We start from the raw sequence: 21,940 nt of genomic DNA, 5'->3' as shown, positions 1-21,940 counted from the left end.
TCTGGGCGTCACGCAGGGCTGGTCCACGCTGGTGGCTTTTTTTTTTTTTCCCCGCGAGGTCAGCGGCTGCTTGTCAAGGTAACGTCCGAGAGGGGCAAAGGGAAGGCTGGGCACGGAAAGCCCCGGGACAGACTCAGGGGACCTTGGCATCACGAGGGGGAAGTTGGGAGAGGGCAAGTTGCTCCAGAAGATGGTAGAGGACAGGAAGGCCTGGAGGAATGTTGTCCATAGGGTCGCGATGGGTCGGACACGACTTCGCAGCTAACAACAACAACAACAAGTTGCTCGGCGCTTGGCGTTGCTTCGGCTGCTATGCGAAGCTGGCCGTTTCGATTGGTGGGTTTTAGCAGGTTGAAGGTAGCCAGCCAATTGTGGTTTATTCCCCCGGTTAAGCGTGATCTGGGAGCACAGACTTCCGTGTTATGGGTGTGAAACCACTTCTGGTGGCCCGGTCTCAAACAGTAGGCTGAAACTAGGTTTTGATAAACAGCTTTTCCCTGTTGCTTTGTCTCTGGTCCGACTTTCAGTTTAAAGTGAGATACTAATTGGGAAAATTAATCGGTTTTATTTATAGCTCTTCTCAGAACAAGCCTATGAACTCTATACAACAATAGACCATCTCAGTTATAAAATGTCTACATAAAATGATTTCTGCAGTCACTAAAAGGTAATTCAGCTGAGGGAAAAATGAAAACTAAAAATGGTGTGAGTAAAGTCACGACTGCCATCAGAGGAACTCTTAATGATGAAACGTTCTGACAAAAGGTTCTTTTGCCTGTCTCACTACAAGAGGCAAACACTGGGAGTAGCATAGCACGGCATAGCAAAACGGAAGATGGACATTCTCCGAGTAGAGTCCAAGTGAGGCCTGTACAACCTGCAGCCTTGAGCTGTCCTTCCTCATTTTGTAAAGTCAATAAATTCACTGCTGCCACTGCTGTGTTTCTGATCCTCCCCTTGTCACCCATCAAACAGCTGATACCAAGATATTCCTTTGAGACCACCATGGTTTTTAATTTCTCAACGTGGCTCTTTACCCTTTAACAAGTTGAACAGCTGGTCTAAACTTTCCAAACCAAGGACTGCATTTAGCTTTTGAATGGTATGCAAGTAGTACCATTAGTGGATAGGCCAACAAATTTCATTTAAGTCTAAGTACTTAGGAGGTCTTTCACATTATGCCCAAAACTTTCAGGGGTTGTGTATGATCGTCTGCCTCAGATTAGGCAACCTGCCCTAGAACAATCCACTTCATCGTAATGTTGGATTACGTGGAAATTAAAGGGCCAACGTTTCATAAAGATTTGGAATGGTAGAGATATGTGCCATCATTAGAAAAGTAACAACTTTATACCTTGTTCCTAGAATTTCTGGACTTAGCTGGCCCTGGCTAAATCCACATCATATGCTTTCTTATGATTAAACTAATAATGGATTTAGTGAAGTACCCCACTTTTCTACATACAAATCATCTATAAATTAATCAAACTGGCTGGATTCATATTACATTTGCCTCCAATACTAGAAGTTTTTAAGAAGAGACCAGACAACCATTTGTCTGAAATGATATAGAGTTTCCTGCCTGAGCAGGGGATTGGACTAGAAGACCTCCAAAGTGCCTTTCAACTTTATTATTATCATTATCATTATTACATGCAAGACTAAAATCTGGCTAGCTGTGGTGTGGGAGACAGGATATTGGGTTAACTAAATTAGTGGTTTTAATCTTTCATATCCTAAATCACACCAATTTATTTATTACTTATTTTTATCCTACCTTTATTCAAGCAGAATAAACAAAGCAAATGTCAGGACCCACCTCAATCCACATCTTAGGAAATAAGAACTCTTGGATGCAAGTTTAGTCCAAAAGGAAAATGTTTACTAGGATGGAATCGATTGTGGGAATACAAGATGGAATCTGAGAAAAGTTACATTTCAATCCTATATAAACCATTCCCATTTCAGCCCCTCCCCTCATCCATTTGGTCAGGCTGTTGTCAGTTGCTAGGTGTCAGGACCTTCCATGGGAAAGGGAACTCTCCTTGGTTTTATGGTTATTGCTTTGCTTTTCAGTTGTAAATGAAGATACAAACCAGACCTGTCTGTCCCCCTCCCTTCCCCCGTTAAAACATCCCCTGTTGTTTGAAAATCGCTTTAGTAACCATCCTCTCCCCCCCCCCTCGGAGAGATGGCAGAATCCCTAGTAATAGCACGTTGTTCTACCTATACAATTATGAAATGAGATATAAGTGGATTCTGACATTCGGCTCTCCTTTCAGAAATCTCTCCACCAGCGTTGGGCTGATAAGGCAGCGGATGCACCCAGAGTCTATCAGAGCTTTTATTTTGGCTGCTTCAGGCATAGGGGAAGCTAATATAGTCACTGTCTTAAGTATGGGTGGAAGGGGTCCACTTACCAATGGTTCTCCCTCTGAGCTGTCTTCCGAGTTGTCCACCGTCCCTGCGGTGCAGGCCAGAGTCCAGTCCCAGTTCCTGGCAGGAATTGTGGACTCTACAGCCTCTGTCCCCTTCATGGAAGATTCTTTTGTGTTGCCTTGGGGCTTCCCCAGCTTCTTGGAGGATGATGCCTCTGGTTTTTGTGGGGGGGCTTTTGAACGACATTCTGCAGCACGGTGGCCCTCTCTCCCGCAGTTGAAGCAACTTGTTGATTTTTTGGCTGTGGCTGGTGGGTTTTCCCCCTCGCGTGTTTGCTCGGGTGGCAGGCGGCCCCATGGTTTTCCTCTGCGGTGTCTCTTCAGTAGGTCTATTTCCACTTCCTCCGCCAGGATGTACCAGTCGTCGAGGTGGGGTGGGTCTCCTCGAGGCAGGCAAGCATCATACAGGTCGTAGTTCAGACCGTCTTTGAAGTGGCTAAGGAGGATGTCTTCTGGCCAGTTCAGCTTGCTGGCAATGGCTCGGAATTCTTGGGTATAATCAGCCACTGCTCGCCTGCCCTGGCTCACCGTTTTGATTCTCTCCCGGGCCTTACGGTCAGCCAAAGGATCCTCGAACCGTCGCCTCAAAGATGACATGAATCGGTTGAAGTCGTTGAGTTCTGGGGCGTTGGAGTCATGCAAGTTCACCACCCAGTCTGCAGCCGTCCCGTCCAGGGCAGATTGCACAATTCGGATGCGTGTTTTGTCACTGGGGATGTCCCGTCCGTACTCTTCCATGTAGCTGAGGACTTGGGTTAGGAAAAATCCCAGTCGTGATGGCTCCCCCTTGAATTTTACTTCCAGGGGCGGGAGTCTTTGGCTGGAGCGTTGTCTGCACCGTGGCCGGTATCGCTCCTCATCCTGGTCCCCATCTGTGGTTCTGGGGGGGGGGTACTGCTGAGGCAGCAATTCCTGTTCCATTGGATGGCCCCGGGGTTTCAGGTGTAGGATCCCCTCCGTTACCTTTCCAGTTGCGTCCCCAGGCGCTGCCTCGGTTGCGATTTTCAGCTCTCTCCTCCCTCAGTGAACTCAGGGTTGCTTTCATCAGATCAATGGCCTTTTCCAGGATCCGCTCCTCCTCGCTGGCGTGCAGGGAACTCTCCATCTCTTGCCTCCATTCTGCCTCAGGGTCGTTTCTCCCGAAGCCTTTTCCCACTCACTTTTCCTTCCAACGCCCATCGACCACCGGGGTTTTCGGTTGTACTGCTCCACCGCTTCTTTCCCGGGGGAATATGCTGCTTCAGCTTCCCATTGTCTCTGGGATTCCATTTGGGGGGAAGACTCCCCCTCCATGGGGCTTCCCTCCTCTCTTGCTTCGTCGCCAGGCATTTTATTTGTTGCAAAGTCCCCCGGTAAGGTTTTCCCTTCCAGGTTGACTCTTAAAGCAGATTCCGTCTACTGTCAGGACCCACCTCAATCCACATCTTAGGAAGTAAGAACTCTTGGATGCAAGTTTAGTCCAAAAGGAAAATGTTTACTAGGATGGAATCGATTGTGGGAATACAAGACGGAATCTGAGAAAAGTTACATTTCAATCCTATATAAACCATTCCCATTTCAGCCCCTCCCCTCATCCATTTGGTCAGGCTGTCGTCAGTTGCTAGGTGTCAGGACCTTCCATGGGAAAGGGAACTCTCCTTGGTTTTATAGTTATTGCTTTCCTTTTCAGTTGTAAATGAAGATACAAACCAGACCTGTCTGTCCCCCTCCCTTCCCCCGTTAAAACATCCCCTGTTGTTTGAAAATCACTTTAGTAACCATCCTCTCCCCCCCCCTCGGAGAGATGGCAGAATCCCCAGTAATAGCACGTTGTTCTACCTATACAATTATGAAATGAGATATAAGTGGATTCTGACAGCAAACTTTTTCTGAGCATGCATTTTTGTTATCAGTTATATTCAGCTTTAAGAACAATGTAATATGTTTTTATTATTACAACTTAAAATGAAAGCAAATTAGGACTGAAATACTAATTGCCATTATTGGATCAATTTAATTTAAACCCAAATAATCTTTCTCATACATACCAGCACCAATATGCAAAAACAAATAATTAAAATTCAGCAGTTCGTGTTTTATTTTGCCTCCTGAATCCAAAACTTTCAGAGTGTAGTCCTGTCTTAGACTACAGAAAACTCAATATTCAGTTTATAACTCTTGAAATATCCTAAAATTGATGTGCTTTGTCCTCTAATAAGATCCTTGGGGGAGGAAGATATTCCACCTATATTACTTTTTCACACTAACAATGGTTTACATACTACTGTTTCCTTTTATAGTGTGCTATTGATTAAAAACAATTGGTACACAATTTGGTCTTTTACAAATCTCCATAGTTTTATGAGCAAAGTACTAGACTAGGGGAAATTGTGAGAAGGCACATTTTTGCCAGTTTTTATCATCACGTTGTAATCAACTCCTGCATGGAAGGATGGACTTTCTGATGATCTGTCCCTGACATGTCTGGTCTTCCAGTGGTGCAATTATTGCCACTGCAACTGAGTCAATACACCTTGCTGCTGGGCATCCCGTTCTTCTCTTTCCACCTTTCATAGCATTGGAGCATTCTCCAGAGAGCTTGGTATTTGCATAAGTAGAATAAACAAAAGTGCATCCAGTGACAGCTTTGGGTTGATTTGATCAATTTTCAGTTTGGTTTCTTAACTGTCCAAGGTATTCTCTTCAATATCAAAGTTCCAAACCATTCATACTGTTTGTATCCTGCTTCTTCAAAGTTCAACTTGTCCTCCTGGTTGATTCATTCTTCTCCAGATGAGCTATTCGGTAAAATTAAGGATCTCTAGAATATGGCATGTATATGTGACACTGGAAAATGAAAACGAGAATAAAACCCTTCATTCCAGTGTTCCTCTGGAGTCAGTGATGATTCCCTTCATTAATGGAGGGAAGCCGTCTTCACAAAGCACTATGCCTGGATCCAGTGCAAGGATTTTCAGTTATCTGTTAAGAAACAATATATACATTGTATAATTCTTTCTCAAATAGTTGTTTCTTGCATTCATAATCATGTGTTGAGTACTTTACAAAGCAAAGTTAAAAATAACACTGTTCCATAGGCTGTATTCCTGTCTTCGATGGAAAAATATTTTATTTTCAGCTGTAAAATTTTAATTTATGTACTCTCCAGAAGGTGAAATTCTTGGAATTTCATAGAGACCATTGTGGTGTAATATTCTGGGAATTAATGTACCAAGAGGTATCAATGGCATCAGTTGGCAAAACTGAGAGTAAGATTTTGAAAATGGTTGGGAAAACAGACTTTGTGCAAACGTGACATTATTAAAACATTTTCCCCAAGTGTATGAATAAATTTATGAATGTTGAGTTGCTGAATCAACTTATTAAAAGTAGAAAAATCCTTTTTCAGATTCAGAAGTTTGGGGGATAAACTAAAAATCCCAGTACCACCTCTTTTAATGAATAGCAGAAAAATAGTTGCTTTGACATAAGGCCCAAAGCCCTTCTTTCAAATTATTTTTAAAACATGGAGTCCCTTATAGAATAAATCTTCAAATCCAATGTTTCCTTTTTTGGAACATATTAATGCATTAGAACTTACCTTTGTATAGAGCCGCACTTTAAATAATTAAAATGCAGATTAAATTAAAATATGAAAATTGCAGTATATTTTAAGACTGTAAGAAACTATTATTTTGCCTCTTATTGGAAAAGGTACTCATAAGGGTCTATCAATTACTTCGTTTAATTTTCCCTTTCAGAACAATTTTATATAAATGCATTTGGGGTGTGTGTGTATTAATAGGCCACTTATATTTAATCAAGTTGCTGCAAGAGTTAAGGTTAGGGAAGACTGCTTAAAAGCAGTTAGAAAGTGAGAAATCCTGCCTACTGTTAAGTTAAAAAACTCATTTGTTTTATTAATAGATGGTAAACAATTGTTTGCTAGGAGTTCCTATGGCTTCCCATTGAATTTCTTTGTGGAAATCTGCCAGGAATCATATCTTCCTTACCTCCCTCTAAATTTCTCCTGCAAGCTTTCCATAAAGTAACCGGGGAAGCGGATAGGAATTCAGGAGAGAATCATGGCTCCCAGATTCTGTAAGTTAGCCTATTTGAGGTACCTTGGTTTAAAAATTATTGTTGAATGATGCACTGTATCACAGTTAAAGATCATGATGGGAGTTTTAGTAGTAAATACTAAATACTAACTGTGCAAAAGTGTTAGGGAGTTGTGCAAAAATGCTATAAATTAGGAATGCTTTCAGAAATAGAAGTGTTAATAGTTTATTTTTATCAATTAACAAAATGGAAAGAGAACAGAAGAGAAATCCAAATAAAATCAATATTTGGTTTGACTAACCTTTGCCTTCAAAACAGCATCAATTCTTACACTTGCACACTAGTACAAAGTCAGGGATTTTGTAGGATTAGTCAGGTGTATGATTAACCAATTATACCAAGCACATGTTAAGGATCATCAGTTTCATATATAGGTTGCAACTCAGTCATTAAGTGAAAGACATGTGTAGGAGGCTTAACACTGGGTGAGGAACAACCTTTGCTTCTAAGGTGAGATTGTGGAAAAGTTTCATGTCACAGGTCATACAGCATGGCAAAACTGAGCACAGGAACAAGACAAAAGGTAGTTTATATCCTGCATCAGCATGGTCTCTCCCAGGCAAAGATTTCAAAGCAGACTGCGGTTTCAAGCTCTTTCAAAGCACAAAGGAACAAGCAATGTTGAAGACCGTAGACAGTGGTTGGCCAAGGAAACTTAATGCAACAGATGAAAGAAACTTCATGGTTTTCTTCGACATATGTCCAGCAGTGCCATCAGCACAGAACTGGTGGAAACTAGTGGGACCCAGGTACCCTTATCTGCTATCTGGAGAAGTCTGGCCAGAAGTGGTCCTCATGGAATAACTGTGCCCCAAAAGCCCTACCTCCAATGTGGAAACAAAGCTAAGGAACTCAACTATGCATGAAAACATAGGAACTGGGGTCCAGAAAAATGGCATCAAGCGCTTTGGATTGATGAGTCATAATTTGGAAAAATTGGCTGTAGCAGGAGGCAGTTTGTTCACTGGAGATGGAGAGCAGTGCAATGAGTGTCTGCAGGCAACAGTCATGCATGGTGGAAATTCCTTGCAAGTTTGGGGCTGCATTTTTGGAGTGTAATGGAGTTGGAGATTAATTAAAATCAATGGTGTCCTCAATGCTAAGAAATACAGGCAGATATTTATCCATCATACCATACTATCAGGGAGGCATATGATTGGCCTCAAATTTATTCTACAGCAGGACAGCACTCCCAAACATATAATCAATGTCATTAATATCTTCAGTGTAAAAAGAACAAGAAGTCCTGGAATGGTTTGGCCCCCACAAAGCTGATCTCAACATCACTGACGTTGAGATCGCGATTACATGAAGAGACTGAAGGATATGAGGCAGCCTACACCCACAGACGGTCTGTGGTTAGTTCTCCAAGATGTTTGGAATCCTGAAAGTTGCCAAGTTCCTTCAAAAACTCTGTGCAAGTGTACCTAGAAGAATTGATACTGTTTTGAAGGCAAAGGGTTGTCACACCAAATATTGATTCAATTTGGATTTCTTGTTTATTTATTTTCCACTTTTAATTGATAAAAATAAACTATTAATACTTCTATTTCTGAAAGCATTCTTAATTTACAGCATTTTTGCACAACTTCCTAAAACTTTTGCACAGTACTGTAGATAATAGACCACACGTCTTCAGAGACGTGTATACAAACTCTGTGACAAAGGGGGAAGTCTCCATAGTTTTATATAAAGTTCTGATGTTTCTCATGTGATGATGAGAATGCAGTATTGGCCACCATTTTGAGGTCTCCTTGTTCAGTATCATAACTTCAAATGGTCACTGAATGGTCATTAACCAACAACTACCTACACATATTTTTTTAAAAAAATAATATTCTCAATAAAAACAATCACACAATGTCAAAAAAAAACAAAGTACACATTAACTGGTGTACTGTAATGTTAATTCTTAACATTAGCAACCCCAACTGCAAGAATATTGCCTATAGTTCTTTTACAGTATTTCATATTGCAATGACTCAAAATGATCCCCATAGAAGGAAAAAAAAGAAAGGAAAAACAAATCTTTTACATAGGAAAAAACATTCATTACTAATAGCAACCCTACAATGCAGAACCAGGCTTACCACTTTTTATCTGCTTAAGCAGACTGTAAATATTCAGTACTGAAAAAAAATCTCTTATACAAATGTACAAATAAAGTACAGCAGTAACGCATGAAAAGCTCAATGAGAACTTCAATTTTACAGGTTGAAACAGAATTCAACCAGTTCCCTTTCCTGTACATGCTATACATCTGAATACTATTTATGAACTTAAAGTAAAATTAAATTGATCAGCAGCACTTCACAATTTGTGCACAAAAAGAATCTTTGTGAACTCATTTGCTGTAAAACTAGGTTGTATAGTATAGGAGCTACATAAAAATTCATTTGGTATCAGATTACACAGTAAAATGCTATTGAATTTTTTTTTAAAAATCAGATCTTAAAAGCTTTAGTAATAGTCAAAACTTCATCCTTACCCACTTTGAGGAGAAAGTACTTGTTGCAAGAACTGGAGATTTAATAAGATCAAAGTAACAATATTTATTGCATTTTAAGATTGCATTTTAAAACAGTAAAATAGTGCACAGTGGCTTCACTTGAACTTCCTGAAAAATGAGAAATTAAAAAGCTGTAAAATCTCCTTCTACTTCATGAGAGCATAGGTTAATGTGCTTCTCCAAAGGGCAGTATTTGGTTTAATAAATTGCCATCCCTGTGCTCTAATATATTTGAACTAGTGCTCTGTGTATACTAAATCCATTTATTTTAAATCTGTTTTGTCTACATTGAGTGAAATAAAAACATAGCTCTGTACAATCCACTATGAGCAGTGAATACAATAGCAAAAAGTATCATACAGTTTATACAGACTAATGTTTTCCCATTTCTCCTATAAAGAAATCAGAACAAATCAAATTAATATGCAATTTAATTTGGAAGATCTCAAATGACAAAAGGGAAGGCCAAATATTACAGCCCATAATTGTGCCGAAAAAAAGGTTCTTGCTCATTTTAACTGGAATATGAATGAGTGCAGGTGGAAAGGAAAACCATGCCAAAATTGGGCTTTTATAAGTTTACCAAACAGTCAATTAAACATGGTTCTTTAAAGAAAAGTCCAAAACAGAGTAGTATTTTTGGAAATTCAATCTTACCATCATGTGTTTTTCTTGTAACCCAACGTATACAATGCACAAAGTGCTAAGCAACACTATAGAAAACACATTTACATCAACACTGAAGATTCAGGGAAATGAAATTCCAACAATTTTATTTTTTTTAATGAGCTGTATTTTCTAAATTTGTTTTTATTTTTTTCTCCTGTTTTCATACATTATTGAAAACAAAAACGCGGCACATTCACATTTTCCCGAGGAAACTGTAAGGATGATCTCTACAGGGATAAATGCTGAGAAGCTTGAAGCTCAATCATTTTGATGTTGAAAAACTTTCTGAAGAAGTAAAGGCTTGATCTGACTGGTCTAGAACATGTATTGTAATTTAATAGAAGATATAGTCGTCTTAATATTTAATGATTTTTAAAAGAACTTCTCAGTTCATGCGAAGAATATAGTCCAAGAATAAATCATAGTTGTGGAACACGTTTTATGCTACGTAAGTGTATACTTTGCGGTCCTCAGGTGTTCGTGCCAAATATTCTCGCTCAATAAGTCCTTCAATACGCTTTTTAATAACAACTGGACTTGGGAGGAATCGTGCCTTCAGTTGTTGAGTTACCTGGAACAAAAGGTAAAGTATTTTAATATCATTTATACTAGCAAGTAAGTAGACCCGGATATGATTTTGTGTGAAAAGCAAGATATGTAGGATGCGTTTTCGATTATTGATACTTTCACAAATTTCATAAACTGAAAAACTAATTCTGTATTTTTGGGATCCTTTGGTAAACATCACTGAATATAAACAAATACATGGCGGCTGAAGGTAGGACTATTTCTAAGCAGGTGGAACCAAACACTGGGTTTGGAAGATAATCAGAGAAGAATATGCTAGTATCTGGATTACAGGGCAATAAATTAAAGTCAAAAACATCAAAAATCTGGTAATGGTAAACAACCTCACCACTGTTGTCCGAAAAATTGCAAGACAGTATCCACACAGTGAAATTTATGAGACATATTTACTTTTTTCTCTCTCCATGTCAGCTGTAACTGTCTAGGAAAGGCAAGCCTGCTTTCATGTATACATGCTATGTTACATCAAAATTAGACTGACTATACACCATATGGAAGCTAGTGTTTCCACGGCCAATTCAGGGGTCTGGGTTTGAGAATAAAATGACCTGGGTCTAGATTATTTCCTTCCAGAAAAAAGGTGTCATATAAGTTTTTTAAAACAAGGATCGCTAGCTTTGGTGGCATGAACCACTTTTATGGTTATTATTAAGATTATAAGCTGGGGCTAGAACTAGAGCATCATCCAATCTGACAGAAGTCCTTCCTCAGGGATATGTGCCTAACTCCATTTGTGAAAACAAAACTCTCTCTTAATTGGAATTTTCATGATTCTTGCAACTGTGAAATTTTAATTTCAAATTAATTAGAAACTTAAAACACATTTTAATTTTAATGTTTCGTTAATTAAATTACCTCTGCTACTAGCACATTATGTTGCATCTTCTTTCTAGATTTCATTATCCGCACTATAGCAGCCTCTATCTCATGCTTTCTGTCATCATCTACTTTCTGTCTTGTTTCTTTTCTTTCGGGGTCTGATTCTCCTTGTTTGGCAGCAACTGAAAGAATAGAATAGATGCCCACAATTAAAATAAAAGTAGCATTTTTAAAAATAGTAATCAGTCCTTGAAAATAAGCCAAGTCAAAGTGATCCAGTAGTGTAATAATGAAACTTGCTTTTCATTCCTTAAACAAGGTGAGGTTCTTATGTTCTTCCCAGATAAAATTCCCAGCATCTTTAATTGTTTATGTAACCTTTAATTGATTATGTATTGTCTTTTAGCAATATCTGGAAGGCATGAGAATACCTTTAAAAGAAGACTGATGCTTGTCATGAAGTTTCAATATATAATCTAATACTTTCATGAGAGACATTTTGTTTAAGTCTCCCGACTCAATATATTAACAGACAAAAATAGACAAAAGTCTAAGCCTTAGGAGATATCCTCACCCAGAAAAAGAGGAATTTGAAAGAACGATTGGACAGAGAATTATCTGAGTATAAAATCACAGAGATCTAACTGATAAATAACAAAGTGAATCAAATGTGACTGGATCCAGCAATATGAGAATGAAAACCTTTAGATTTAGCGATTTCAGTAGAATGTCTAAGAGAGACTATCAATTCTAAAAAGGAGAATGATGTTCCCCTAAGAATCCCTCCCCTGCTTTTTTTGGGGACAAGACAGTAAAATATTTGAAATCAATGGAGAAGCCAGAGGAGCTGTGATGAAGGGAGTATGAGAGAAAGAGCAACCAGGAATCAATAAATAGTGAAATTGACAGCTAAGTGAAAGTGAACATACCTGTTTGAATCTTGACTCTGTGCAGTTTGGATGTGAATTGATCATTCACTGTAAATATATGTCCATTTTCTATTTCTTTTGATTTTGGCTCCTTTGTAAGAACCCGTTGTGTTGGTTTTCCACATGCGAGGGACTGCAGCGCTCGTACAAGTTCTCTTTCAGGAATATCTGTCTCTTGTTGTATCTCCTACATCAAATTGAATAAATATTTTGTACACAGCAAGGCAAATTTTAAAAAAACAGACGTTGGGGGACTATAGTTCAATCTCCTGACCAAACTGAGGTCACAAAAGAGAATCTGTGTTTTGATGTCACCAACAGAGCATTATGGAAACATCAGCCTGTGTTTGGCATTTTTAAGGGACTTAATACTGGGAAGGAGAGAGAAGCTGAAGGTGAAGAGTGAAAATTGAAAAAACAATCTCTTTAGAAGTTTAAGATTCCCATTCCCACTGTTATTAAAAAAAACTAATACCCACTCAAAATTGGGCACTTAGTGGTTGAACTTATGTGGTGTGAACTTAAGATATGGGGTGACCAATTAAGGTATTGGGGAGTTGTACAGGCAGTCCTCAACTTACAACAGTTTAAAAAGTCATAAAACGGGGCAAAACCCACTTAACAAATTTTTCAATTAGCAACATAAATTCTGGGCACAATTGTGGTCATAGGTCGAGGACTACCTGTATGCAGTCTGTAGGTTGTCCATTCCATACAAGGGCAGGGTATATTCTCTAACACAGAGAGTAATATCAATTCTTCCTCATTGATTTGCCCTTTACCACTTCAAAAAATAGAAATAACCCACAATATCCATTGCTTCTCAAAATAAAGATCTTTTAAACAAAAATATGAAAGTGCATTCAAAAAGACAATTGTGAATTTCAAGTTCCAAATTTCTAAGTCCAGAAAAAGTTATTTTCACTTGCCTAATGATTGGCAATATTCTTAGCAAGATTTTTCACAAAATAATTTAAATACCAAACTAGAACATTATTAAACATTTATAAAACAAAGTCAATTTTGATGTAAAATATCTTTTAAAGAAAGTTTTAACTACATTACCAATCCACTAAGTATTCACTTTTAAGATAGGTTTGTTCTTTAATTGTACACTGAATTTCGAAGACCATATATGGTGACATTTAAATGCAATAATCTAACTTTACTCCCATGTCACTTGCATTTCACACCTTATTACATGGCAAAAAAGTGAATTTACAGAGTATGAATATGGTAATATTATCACTAAACACTTTAAATAAAAATAATGGGTGGGAAGAATTGCAGCATATCAATTTCATTTACAATGGTGTAATATAATTTCAAGATTACATTAACAAAAAATGTAAAGCATAACAAATATAGCATACTCAGATTTAATTAACAAGTGAAGATGTTAAGATCTGTTAAGATGTGAAGATCAGTATTCTAGGTATTACATGTGGGAATTTCCTATGCAATTGCTCAAATATATGATTCATCCTATTTTCCCATGATATATAAAAATAAAAGCATTTTCAAAAGACAGCTGAAAGTGTACAGCTAACAAAGACTTAGCTCATACCTCAAAAGTGTATTTTTCTCTGTTGTTAAAAAGCATGAGTATTGTCATCTGGAAAGTAGAGACTTGCAATATATGCTTCCGTGTATTAGAGCCAGTTACTTGAGCACCTCCTACACCAACCTCTGAACCATCTTCCTGTTTAAAATAATAATAATCAAAAGTCATTCTAGGAACATTTTCATTTACTTAGTGATTAAGTATTTAGTGTACTCACTAAAAAGTTTTAAGTTGTTAGATGCTTTTCATTTAAAGGTATTTATCTTTGTTTTCTTGTCACAGGACTTAAATTATTTTGTGCATTTAATGATTTGCTTATTTTTTTAATAAGTTATTGGAAGATCGAAGTTACCAGTGTATCTTTTCAAAAGCCTTTCAAACTGTAACTGAAAGCATGAAATGCCAAAACATCTATTAAGCCAAATCACAGTTCATTGACAAAGAATGTAATCTGTGGAACGAGCATAGCAAAAAACACTTTTATTTCTTTTTTGTTTTAGCTAATGATGTCTTGCATGTCTTTGGATGATTTGAGAAAAGAGCAGAAACAAAGCACAAATGAGCCAGAGAGTCATAAATAAACCATATGTCATCACAGTACTGCTATCAGTAAGTTTCCAACAGATCGTACTGTCAGGCTGTGCCTTGTTACTCTGAATCAAACTAGAAATATACAATTTACAGCTGTGACCATTAAAATGCTATTTGTGGATCCTGGAATGCTGTAAAATCCTGGAATGCTGTAAAATCACACTCTGAAAATTATGAAGTTGTAGGTACTCTTTAAGAAGACACTGAACAACGATTTGTCTGAAATGGTATAGGGTTTCCTGCTTGAGCAGGGGATTGAATTGGAAGACCTTCAACATCCCTTCCAACTCCGTTGTTCTGTGGCCAATGATAAAAATTATTTTAAGATAAAGTCAAACAAGATGGGCAGGTTAACCCTAGAAAAAATAACGTATCTGAGACTATGAAACCACCATATGGCATATGGTATATGCAAGTTTACCTAATATACATTTAAAAATATATTTTATATATGCATTTTTGTCATTTTAATGAGTATATTCATGTTTATGTCAATTATTTCTTAATGATGCACTTTTGTATCCATTTTTTTGCTTAAAGTACATATAAAATTTGTACAGTGGCTATTCTGAAAGATAACTGAATGCCAAAATAAATATTTTTTGAAAAGTACAAATACAGCAAACTGTTGTTAAAATATGACTTAAACCACACTATTTATAAGCAAGGGCACTTACTTTTTTTACAGGACCATAGAAGGTGGCATTAAGATCTGCAGAACCCATGTGATGTTGGAGTGTTAGCTGCCGTCCACTATGTTTGGCTAAATAAAATCTACAAAATTCAAGAAAATCAACCAACAGTTGCCTAACTGTATTGTGAATTTCCAACAAAAAGATTTTTGATGTCCATATAAAAATTGTATTAAACAATATTTATTTATTATTTATTACGAAAATCAATGATTTCAAAAAACAGATATAAGCAATATTCCTTCAAAAACATAGTTCAAAAGTTAAATGTTTCATACTAATTATAATCTTATAACTGTGAACCAATCAGTGTCCACACACATAAAATAGGCAGACACACAAATGTAATAAAGAAGAACCTATTAAAACAACTGCATGTAATGTAAATAATGTTTTTAAGTCTTAAATGCCTAAATGTTTCCCCCCCCCAAAAAAAAATCTTGCAATAATCGAATATTGTTGGAACAGTAACTTTTGGAATACCTAGTGTGGATGCAGAATAATTTCACACATAAATGCTCACAAAAATTTGGGCCCTAACTACGTTTTAAAACAAGTAAATAAATTTCTTACCTCCTAAATATTTCAAAAGCATGCCTGGGGGCTGGGGGAATGTTGCACTTTGGTGTGGCCGACTGAGTGGGCCAGTAACCCGTTGTGAGAACCCGCACTGTCAGATCAACACCGCCTAGTGAGACCTATAAAAATAAAGGCAAACAATGTATTGTATTCTCTTATAATTCCACCCTTTCAATATTCAATTTATTTTATATATGTTTAAGAATTTATATTCCTACTTTTCATTATACTGGCCCATTAGTTATCAAATTTATACAGCTACCCATCTGATCAGAAATAACTGTATTTTACATCATAATTTAAAATATGAATGATGCTGAAAGAAACATTCTATTAAAGATAAGGTAAAGGTAAAGGTTCCCCCGCACATGTGTGCTAGTTTTTTCCAACTCTAGGGGCCAGTGCTCATCTCCATTTCAAAGCCAAAGAGCCAGTGTTTGTCCGAGGACGTCTCCGTGGTCATGTGGCCAGCATGACTAGATGCCAAAGGTGCACGGAACGCTGTTACCTTCCCACCATAGTGGTCCCTAATTGTTCTGTACCAGCCTGATACCGGCCCTGCAGAAAAGGCAGGGACAACCCCTTTTACAAGAAGGCAAGAGGCTGGAACTAAGCCTGCCAAATTTATGGATACAAAAGCAAACAAAACAAGACACGAACCATGAAACAGGAGCTATTCAAGCGGTTGCCTTCAGCAAATCAGCCCTCCCACGCATTCCCCTTTTATACAGTTCAGGGCGTGGCTTCTCTCTGCCTCCTTCCGAGGTGCCCCATTGCCTTCCTCTGTTTACTCCTGATTGACTGCCTCCTGCGTCGGGCGTCCTTGAACAGGGCCAGCTGTGGGTCATCTTCATCCACGCTGTCAGGCTCACACAGCTGGGTCTGCGTCGTGACCAGGTGGGAGGGGCCTGGCTGAGGGCTCTCATCAGCAAGCTCTCCAACCCCCTCAGCAACCTCTCCAACACCCCCCTCCTCCTGCTATTCTGAATCGTCCAACCCAACTGCCGAACCCACAGGCTGACCCTGAATCACAACACTATCCTGCACCGCAGGACCCTTCCCCAGGGTCTGCCGATCCGGATGCCGTCGGGATGGAAATTGTTCATGAAAAGCGGACACCAAAGAAGGGGCATGAACGGCGGTCGCGTCCTCCCAGGTGAAGTCCTCTGGTCCGTAGCCTTTCCATTCAATCAGGTACTGGAAACGACCTTTCAGCCAATGGGAGTCCCTGATGCTGGCGACCTCGTACTCGGGGGTGCTGTCTCCATCACGAGGTCCTGATGGGGGAGGTTCCGCTCGGCGGAGTGGACAGGCCGGTTGCTCGGGGACCAACAAAGACCGATGAAAGACTGGGTGCACGCGCAGGGAACGTGGCAGTTAAGCAATAGGCAACCAGATTGATGACAGCCTCGACTGGGAACGGTCCTAAATATCGGTGATCTAACTTTCTCACCGGACGTGTTGACGGTAGGTTCCTGGTGGACAACCAGACCCGATCTCCCACCGATAGTGGAGGCGTATCCCGCCTTGACCGATCAGCAAACCTTTTGTAATCGGTCTTGGCCTTCTCTAACTGACGTCGCACCAATCGATGGATCGCCTGTAACTCTGCCATGAAGTCGTTCGCTGCCGGCTCCGGTGAGTCCACGGGAGAGAGGGGGAAAAACCAGGGGTGATATCCCACATTGGCCAAGAACGGTGTCATCTGTGTGGAGGTGTGCTGCGAATTGTTGAATGCAAACTCAGCTATGGCCAGATAGTCCACCCAATTGTTTTGCTGCAGATTGACGTAGCAGCACAGATATTGTTCCAGGATACCGATGACCTTCTCAGTTCCTCCGTCAGTTTGAGGATGATGCGCGGATGAGAGGCAAATCTTGATGTCCAACGCATGCATCAACTCCTGCCAGAAGCGGGCTTTAAACTGGCCCCCCCTATCAGAGACTCTATCAGGGAGGCCGTGCAGCCGAAACACCTGCTGAATGAACATACGACTAGTGGCGCGGGCTGACGGTAAGCCACGACAGGGGATGAAGTGCGCCATCTTGGTCAGCATGTTCACCACCACATACACTGTCCTAAAACCAGAGGATGGCGGTAAATCTGTCAGAAAGTCCATGGACACAGCCCCCCAGGGTCTTTTGGGTGTCGGCAAGGGCTGCAGTAATCCAGGCGGGGCCCCTGTCGCTGACTTGGCCTGGCTGCATGGGATGCAGGAAGTGACATAGGACTGGACGTCGTGTTGGACTTGGGGCCACCAGAAGGTACGGGAGACCAGGTTCAGGGTCTTGAACAGGCCAAAATGCCCCGCCGCCGGGTTATTGTGACACTGGCTGAGGATGAGTCCTCTGAGTGGCCCTCCCGGAACATAGAGCCGGTAACGATAATACAAGAGTCCATCCGTGAACGTCCAAGGAGAATCTGGCCCCACCTCCTCCTTCCACTGAGCCACCCACACCTCCTGCTGCTGTGCCTCCCGGATCCGAGCCCGTATATCAACCGGCTCCCGCACCGCAGCAAAAGACTTGACGGGGATCACTGTCCTGGGCAGAAGCTTGTCTTCCACTCGGGAATATTCGGGCTTCCTGGACAGAGTATCCGCTCTTTGATTGTGCCCGCTAGGTATGTACTGAACTCGGAAGTCGAACCTCGCAAAGAAACGAGACCACCGGATCTGGCGTTGGTTCAAATTCCGAGCGGTCTGCAGGCTTTCTAAATTCTTATGGTCCGTCCAGACCTCGATTTGATGCCACGCTCCCTCCAGATAATGCCTCCAGGCCTCGAACGCCACTTTGATGGCCAGCAGCTCCTTCTCCCAGATTGTATAATTGCGCTCCAAAGGGTTCAGTTTTCGTGAATGGTACGCGCAAGGGAAGAGGGTACCGCTGGGCGTCGTTGCCTGGAGTAACACCGCCCCAATGGCAATGTCGGAGGCATCTGCCTCCACGACAAACGGCCGTTGCGGGTCAGGATGCTTCAAGATGGGCTCCTTCATGAAGGCTTCCTTCAAAGTCTGGAAAGCCCGTTGTTCTGGAGCATTCCACTGGAACAGAGTCTTCTTCTGCAGGAGCCGGGTGAAGGGGGCTATCAAGGAAGCAAACCCAGGGATGAAAGTTTGGTAATAGTTGGCGAACCCAAGAAGTCGCTGAACATCCTTCACACGACGCGGGGGTTGCCAACTCTGCAAAGACTCAACCTTACTTGGCTCCATGGCAATGCCCTCAGGAGAAATGCGGTGACCCAGGAAATCGATGGTCACCCAGTAGAACTGGCACTTCTCCAACTTGGCAAACAGCCGATGTTCTCGGAGTCGCTGCAGGAGCTGATGGAGATGCTGATGGTGCACCTCACGCGACGGGGAGTAGATCAGGATGTCGTCCAAGTAGATCATGACAAACTGATCCAACAAATCCCAAAAAATTTCGTTCATGAAATGCTGAAACACGGCGGGGGCATTGGTCAGGCCAAACGGCATCACCGTGTACTCAAAATGTCTATAATGAGTACCAAATGCCGTCTTCCACTCATCACCCGGCCAAACCCTGACAAGGTTGTAAGCTCCACGCAGGTCCAGTTTCGTGAAGATCTTAGCCTCCCGGAGTCAGTCCAAGAGTTCGGGGATGAGGGGCAGCGGGTAACGATTGCGCACCGTGATGGTGTTGAGTTTCCTATAATTGCAGCAAAGCCGCAATTCGCCCGACTTCTTTTTGACGAGCATGGGTGCAGACACTAGCGAGGACGAGGGCCGGATGAAACCGCGAGCCAAATTCTTCTCCAGAAAGTCCCGCAATGCAGCCAACTCGGGGTCCGACATGGAGTACAAACGCCCCACTGGGAGAGGCGCATCAGGGACTAAATCAATGGGGCAGTCATACGGCCTGTGCGGGGGTAATTGATCCGCCTCTGTCTCGCTGAACACATCAGCAAAGTCGGACAGTTCGGGAGGCAAGGAAACCCCTGGGGAACCCTCCACCTGGCCGCCACAGATATGGCGGGAGTGGTCCACACACTGCAAGCTTGGGAAGGTGACCAAGTTCTGTGACCAATAGATCTGTGGGTCATGCGCCCGGAGCCATTCCAGTCCCAAGACCACGGGGAAATGCAGATCTGAGGTGATATAGAACTGGATGGCCTCCACATGGGAACTGATGGCCATACATAATGGTTGCGTGGCGGCCGTAATTGGCCCAGACAGGAGCACTCGACCATCGATAGTCTCCACTAACATGGGCGGATCCACCGGGCACTGGGGAACAGCCCATTTGGCCACAAATGCTAAGTCCATAAAATTTGTAGTGGCCCCAGAGTCAATTAAGGCATGGACTGGAATCCCCTCTGGCTTGCCAGGAAGGATCAGACGTGCCTCCAATATCAGATGCCGTGGAGGTCCACAGGCAGCATCGGAAAGATGTCGCTCAGTGTTGTTGTGGGACGCCTGATCTATCACACCGTCTAGATCGGGCTCGGGGCGTTTCCCGACAGAAAAGTAGGGGACTTTCTCGGGGCAGACTCGGTCACTGATGCCCGCTGTCGCTTCTTTGGGCAAAAAGCAGCCAAATGCCCAGGGTCCCCGCAGTAAAAACACAACCCCCCCCGATCGTCTGTTCATTTCAGTCACTGATAAATGAGACCTGGCGGCACCCAGCTCCATTGGCTCCTCCCTTTGAACTGGGGGCTCACGCACAACAGGGGCTGCAGGGGTCTGTGGGGTGGCACGGCGACTCCTTCGCTGCTGCAACCGAGCATCGATCCGCAGGCAGAGATGGATCAGCCCATTCAGGTCTGACGGAATATCCACACGGGCCAGCTCATCCAACATCTCCTCCGACAATCCATCCTGGAAGGCATCCACAAGCGCAGCCTCATTCCAGGCGGAATACTGGCTAAGCAGCCGAAAATCGCTGATATAGCCCTGTAGGGGGCGTTGACCGTGCCTCAGAGCTTTCAGGCGTCGAGTAGCAGTCTGCGTCTTTATAGGGTCCTCATACATCAGACGCATATGATCACAAAACCCCACAAAGTTGTCCAACAATGGACTAGGTTGAGCCAGCAGAGGCGTGCCCCAACGAGCTGCATCACCCGAAAGAAGGCTTAACACAAACCCCACCTTATCCCGGTCAGTGGGGAAATCAGCTGCTCTCACGCTGATAAAGAGCTGGCATTATCCCAGGAAAGCAGGAAACAGTTCTGGATTGCCAGTAAATTTATCCGGCATCGCAACTTGGCGTTTTCTCCTGGGTAGGGGTGATGGTGGGGGTGCAGCATGGACCTGAGCTTGCAATTGAGCCACCTGAGCTGCCAACAAAGTGAGTTGCTGGGCGAGCTGGGCATTCTCAGCACGTAGCTGCTCCATGATAATAGTAAGGGGTGGGAGGCTGAAGGCAAACTGGTCTGTACCAGCCTGCTACCGGCCCTGCAGAAAAGGCAGGGACAACCCCTTTTACAAGAAGGCAAGAGGCTGGAACTAAGCCTGCCAAATTTATGGATACAAAAGCAAACAAAACAAGACACGAACCATGAAACAGGAGCTATTCAAGCGGTTGCCTTCAGCAAACCAGCCCTCCCACGCATTCCCCTTTTATACAGTTCAGGGCGTGGCTTCTCTCTGCCTCCTTCCGAGGTGCCCCATTGCCTTCCTCTGTTTACTCCTGACTGACTGCCTCCTGCATCGGGTGTCCTTGAACAGGGCCAGCTGTGGGTCATCTTCATCCACGCTGTCAGGCTCACACAGCTGGGTCTGCGTCGTGACCAGGTGGGAGGGGCCTGGCTGAGGGCTCTCATCAGCAAGCTCTCCAACCCCCTCAGCAACCTCTTCAACACCCCCCCCTCCTCCTCCTCCTCTGAATCGTCCGACCCAACTGCCGAACCCACAGGCTGACCCTGAATCACAACACTATTTTTCTACTTGCATTTTCACATGCTTTCGAACTGCTAGGTTGGCAGAAGATGGAACGAGTAACAGGCGTTCACTCTGTTACGCGTTACTCGGGATTCGACCTGCCAAACTGCTGACCATCTGATCAACAAGCTCAGCATAATATAAACCCAAACATTGGGACTGTAACTGTAAAAAATTAAATCTAAGATCCCATTGAAGCTTTCAGAACTAATAGACATTCTTAAAGAGTTTCCCATACAGATAATCTTTGATTTATGATCACAATTAAGCCCGAAATTTTAGTTGAGTCAATGAGGTTGAGTCACTATGTGACTGGATTTGATTTTATCATAGTTGTTCAGTTAAACACAGCAGGTTTTTTTGCTGGAAAACCACAAAAAAAGTTGCAATCAATGATCACATGATGCTGCAACCAATTGTAAATATGAGCCAGTTGCCACTGTCTGAAATGTGATCAGGTTGAGTGGATTTGTCATGATTTTGAGAACAGGTTGTTAAGTAACTTTTTTTCCCAACTTTTTCATCATAACTTCAAATGGTCATTAAGTGTCTAGTCATAAAC

The 21,940-nt window shown here is 41.9% G+C and overlaps 1 protein-coding gene and 1 long non-coding RNA gene across 4 annotated transcripts in view; one reads left to right on the top strand and one right to left on the bottom strand.

Annotated features, from left to right (window-relative positions):
- Nucleotides 1–96: 96 nt before the first annotated feature.
- LOC310641433 lies at nt 97–15,467 on the top strand. The gene is made up of 4 exons (XR_014492730.1): nt 97–177; nt 282–336; nt 14,118–14,226; nt 14,897–15,467. It is a non-coding gene; the product is annotated as an uncharacterized lncRNA (long non-coding RNA).
- Nucleotides 4,417–21,940, bottom strand: part of CUL3 (cullin 3) — a 54,604-nt gene continuing 37,080 nt past the window's right edge. Inside the window, exons 11-17 of one of the 3 annotated variants that reach the window (XM_083364482.1) lie at nt 15,474–15,598; nt 14,886–14,982; nt 13,621–13,755; nt 12,054–12,240; nt 11,161–11,306; nt 6,781–10,288; nt 4,417–5,399 (exon numbers count right to left, since the gene is read on the bottom strand). In XM_083364482.1, coding sequence (XP_083220608.1) covers nt 10,157–10,288; nt 11,161–11,306; nt 12,054–12,240; nt 13,621–13,755; nt 14,886–14,982; nt 15,474–15,598 — 822 coding nt within the window. In that variant the 3' untranslated portion in view covers nt 4,417–5,399; nt 6,781–10,156. Of the gene's footprint in view, nt 5,400–6,780; nt 10,289–11,160; nt 11,307–12,053; nt 12,241–12,736; nt 12,838–13,620; nt 13,756–14,885; nt 14,983–15,473; nt 15,599–21,940 lie in introns of those variants that run through there. The other 2 variants (XM_083364483.1, XM_083364484.1) reach the window with 2 other exon arrangements.

The sequence above is a fragment of the Vipera ursinii genome, assembly GCF_947247035.1.
Source record: "Vipera ursinii genome assembly, chromosome: 5".
Taxonomy (NCBI): domain Eukaryota; kingdom Metazoa; phylum Chordata; class Lepidosauria; order Squamata; family Viperidae; genus Vipera; species Vipera ursinii.
Note: the sequence above shows the minus strand (reverse complement) of the source record. Positions and strands in the feature narration are given on the sequence as shown.